Here is a 4,458-nt window from a genome sequence, read left to right as displayed (position 1 = left end):
CTCTGCTAAAATTAATCAATACCCATATGGTTCTAACGGGTGATTTTAATTCCCAGAAATAATTGTGAGGTTCTCGTTATGTATTTCACGCACAGTTACTTTGTATGTCCATGTCTGTGATTATCATATCAATTTTGAATACGATACGTACGTAGTTGCGCTTTTTTTCGCTGAAATAGCCTCTCAAGTCTCAAGGCTATCAGCTTAGGCCGGTTACAGTGCTCCACCGACCGTCTGTGCGTACGTTCCGTCCTGACGGTACGCAATAACCGATCGTCAGTTTGCTTCATTCAGTGCTCTCCTGACCAACAATCTGACCGGATTGGTATAGTCAGTACGCAAAAGGGAAGCGTTTGCAAATAGTTTAATTACTGCTTATTATTTTCGAAAACGCTTAAGGAACGTTCAAGTTTTTTTTAATTATTTCAGAATGACGATCAAGTTTTGATGAATTATCAGCATATACTTCTTGCCAGGCCTTTAACTTGGCATCATGATCTTTATATAACACGTGTCCTTTGTCCCAGAGCGGTTCACGAAGACGAACTTCGGTGATTAGGCGCTCGGTGTCGATATATTTGGCCACGTTCAATACGAAATCGCTTTTTTTGATGATGATACACACATCCGTACGGTCGGTCCACTCATCGGTGCAGCACAAAACGCGTTCATTTGTTTCCATAGCGCGTCGGTCGACCGACGGCACGCATGCGGACGCGCTAGACCGACGGTCCTCGTACGCAGTGCGTAGCAATATACGCGTGCGTACGGTCAGTCCAGCACTGTAATGATTTATGAATTTTCATATAAACGACAAGCGCGACTGACGTACGCACAGACGGTCGGTGGAGCACTGTAACCGGCCTTAGGTAGGAAAAAAAAGCGCTTTTTATGTAGTCTATAGTCTATGGATATTTCACTTTACTCTCTGGCTGTGGAAATCAGGAAAATTTCAATTTATTTTTGAGAATAAAAGTAAACAAGAACAATAACAAAATGAGCGCTTGGAGGCAAGCTGGTTTAACGTAAGCAAATATATATATAGTAACTGATTATAATTACAGAGAAATATAACTTTCTAGGTTACTTTTTTCAGTTACATAAACTACTCAAACATCGCAGCCAAGGTGCTTCGCAGGTCACTAAAGCAAGAATTTCGAGCAGAGGCGTTGAAACGTGACGAATCTCACGTCAGAGTCACACCTTGGGCCAACGGACGACCTGCACGTAAGCTATTTTTCGAAACTACCTTTAATACTTACTTGAAACGGTTTTAAAGTATTCTTAGAATTTACAACAGTTAAAGTTCCCGTATTAATTGATAAGTTTCTCAATGTCAATATCAGGGTTTACAACATTTTAAATTTTGACATGTAAAATATTTAGATACAATTATTTTGTTAGTCTAGCTCAATTTATTTTATTTCAATTTTAATGTGATTTTCAGATGAAAAGGACTAAGTCAGAGGTGTAAGTTAGGTCAAAATCAGTCTTAACCATTAATGTGTTATTAGTATTAGTTCTACTAATAATTCTAAACTAAAATGCTTATCTTAGTTTAATTTTAGAATTTATTAAGTTTGTAAAGTGAGTGTGTCCTTTATTAACAATTATATAAACTAATTACTTGAAAATGGATTGAAACTAAAATTTCCTTTTTGCATTTAGTTTGGCGTGTGCGTCCCTATAGTAAATTAACAAAAATATTTTAAACTGTTTTGTAAATCAATTATTAATCACTTTACAGACCTCCAGAAAGCTGTTCCAAAGTGAAGAAGGAATAGTTAACCAACATGCATGAAAATCATCAACTATTAATTTATGTAGAATTGTACAATAAATAACGCTGTTTAAAATAAAGCATTTTATTTACACAAATCTCATGAACGAAAACAAATTTCTTTCAATGGAAATAATTGACTTGGAAACAGACAAATGATGCAACCATTAAGTTATAGCTGTTATTCAATAACTTAGTGAAGTTGTTAATTACATCTGTATTTTTTTTTATTGCCCTTGTATACAGCCCCCCTAATGCAGCATGGTTACCTTCACTCATGGACATCAGCAATGTCAAGGGCAGTCCAGCCACTGCCTGAGAGCCATGGAATATATATTTTGTATTTTCTAGGTTTTAGAGGCAGGTTGCGGGTACAAGGCAATCCAGATCCAGATATTGTATACTCATTATTATGTAGCAATAGATAGAGCCATTTCCAGTACAATTATATTAGTGTATATTTATGTGGTCAGTCACCTGACCCTAAACTCGCATTTCTTACTATGGGAATCAGGATGGGAAACTTATAAATATTTAATATAGTACATATATTTTAATAAAACTGATATAAAATAAACATGACAATTTGTGAGGTCAAACTATCTGCAGACTGAATAAAAGGCTAAGATATGGTTATTACTTAATTTTATTACTTTAAAATAAATATCTAGAATGTCATAACAAGTTTGTTAATTTTGTCACTTTTACTGGTATATTAGCACATTTTACTTCATGTATTAAACTCTTTCCTAAAGGTGCAATAGGATCTATTTCACTAAGTGGTAAGTCATATTGAATTTGATATGATTTCTTAAGTTTTTCTACACCATTCCATGCTATCATTATCCCATTATCAGTACAAACTTTAGGTGGAGGTCTATAACAGCTATAACCAGATTTACCAGCAACAAATTGCATTGATTTAAATATAAAATCATTACAAGCAACACCACCTGAAACTACTATATTTTTATTATTAGGATTGATTAAGTTCTTTTCCTCACAGAAGATAATTGCTCTCTCTAGTCTATGCCCCAAGTGTTCAGCTAAGGCAATTTGAAATGAAGCACATAAATCATTATATTCTGGTATCAAACAATCCCCAGTAATACCATGTTCTTTTTCCTTTTTTATTAATTTTCTTACAAGTGAATCTTTAAGACCACTAAAACTAAAATTACAGTCTCTATTTCTATTTAAAGGCAAAGGAAATTGGAATTGTTGAGAATTGTTAGCTTTCTTAGCAGCCTCCTCTACTGCTTTGCCTCCAGCCAATTGAGAATACTCTTTAATATTTTTTAGTTTCATTCTTCTGGCAACTTTGTCTAGAATCTCTCCTGGGGCATTGTCCAATGATTCTCCAAGAAGTAAAAATTGATTTACATCCTGAACAAGACACAAAAGACAATGTCCTCCAGATATAAGTAAAACTATAAATGGAAATGGCAAGTTGTGATAAATCCTAGCTACTAAAGCATGAGCTTCCATGTGATGGACCGGAATAATAGGTTTATTATACTCCATACATATATATTTTGCATACTGAACTCCAACTTGGAGACTGAGTAATAATCCAGGTTTAACAGTAACAGCAACAGCATCAATATCTTTTATTTTAATCTTTGCTGTGGAAAGTGCTTCAGTTACAGCTGTTTCTATGTGTTCTCGGTGAAGTTCATGAGCTATGAAAGGATTTACTCCTCCATATCTTACATGTATTGCATTCTGTGAATAAAGAGACTCTCCAAGAACATTGCCAGCTCCATCAATAACAGCACAACCTGTATCATCACAAGAGGTTTCAATTCCGAGAATTGTAAAATCATTTGAACAAGATGTAGTTTTCCAACGATTTTGACGAAGGATACGCAATAATCTTGAGTTTCTGTGTGTCATGAACATTCTAAAGCACTTTTAATTGTGAATGCATCAGTATATTTATTCTTGATTTTTTGGACTAATCTTATTTTGATTACATACATATTTGATAAAAAGGCCAGATTTTCCTTTATGGTCCATCCATAAAGGAAATTTAACCTCCATTTGGAGGTTAAATTTTTTTTAGATAGTACTCGTAAATAGAAAGCTTTTTGCCAAATTTCAAGTTACGGAAACTCAGGGTTTACGCGATATAATTTTTTATAGTTTCATTAAAAATAAATCATAATTTGGAAAAAACTTCAAGGTAGACGTCAAAGTTCAAAGTTGACGTTTCAGTTCCATTCACGGTAGAGAGTAGAGAGTAGAGGTGAATAAATGAAAATATGTATTTTTAATAACATACCTAAATACATTTTATTATTTTAATATATTCTTAAATTATATTTGGTGCAATTAGGGTGTACACTGTACAGTAACTGTATTATGTAATTATAGAGAGGGAGAGTGTTCTTTATTATAAATTTACATAAAATAGACAATGCGATTTAAAGCAAATAAATTGACTTTTTTACACAATAATCGAATTTTGGTTTTCACTGTGGAACGGAGCGTGAAATGACGCAATTTTTAGCATCTTTAAATCTGTCTCTAATAAAAAACCTCTATAAATTGGATAAAATGTAACAATAATAAAATTACTCTTGTTTTATATATATTATAATAAAATTATCAATATCCAAAAAATGTCGAAAACCGAATCAGAGCCCATAGTCCCAGAGTCCATACAAGAAGCTCTT

General features: G+C 33.6%; 2 protein-coding genes across 4 annotated transcripts; one reads left to right on the top strand and one right to left on the bottom strand.

Moving 5' to 3' along the window:
- LOC101740954 (protein stunted) lies at positions 1-1,860 on the top strand. 3 transcript variants are annotated; one of them, XM_038019038.2, is made up of 5 exons: positions 19-208; positions 870-1,025; positions 1,097-1,227; positions 1,448-1,470; positions 1,748-1,860. In XM_038019038.2, exons 2-4 carry the CDS (start codon positions 997-999, stop codon positions 1,459-1,461), a joined length of 174 nt encoding a protein of 57 aa, XP_037874966.1. In that variant the 5' UTR covers positions 19-208; positions 870-996; the 3' UTR covers positions 1,462-1,470; positions 1,748-1,860. The 3 variants fall into 3 exon arrangements, with proteins under 3 accessions (XP_037874965.1, XP_037874966.1, XP_062530876.1); XM_038019037.2 differs by lacking the exon at positions 1,448-1,470 and having other exon boundaries at positions 1-208; XM_062674892.1 differs by having other exon boundaries at positions 1,097-1,860.
- Positions 1,861-2,408: 548 nt separating this feature from the next.
- On the bottom strand, positions 2,409-4,020 carry LOC101741595 (tRNA N6-adenosine threonylcarbamoyltransferase, mitochondrial). The gene has a single exon (XM_004931898.4). It carries the CDS (start codon positions 3,680-3,682, stop codon positions 2,456-2,458), a length of 1,227 nt encoding a protein of 408 aa, XP_004931955.2. The 5' UTR covers positions 3,683-4,020; the 3' UTR covers positions 2,409-2,455.
- Positions 4,021-4,458: the final 438 nt, after the last annotated feature.

The sequence above is a fragment of the Bombyx mori genome, chromosome 22 (assembly GCF_030269925.1).
Source record: "Bombyx mori chromosome 22, ASM3026992v2".
NCBI lineage: Eukaryota > Metazoa > Arthropoda > Insecta > Lepidoptera > Bombycidae > Bombyx > Bombyx mori.
Note: the sequence above shows the minus strand (reverse complement) of the source record. Positions and strands in the feature narration are given on the sequence as shown.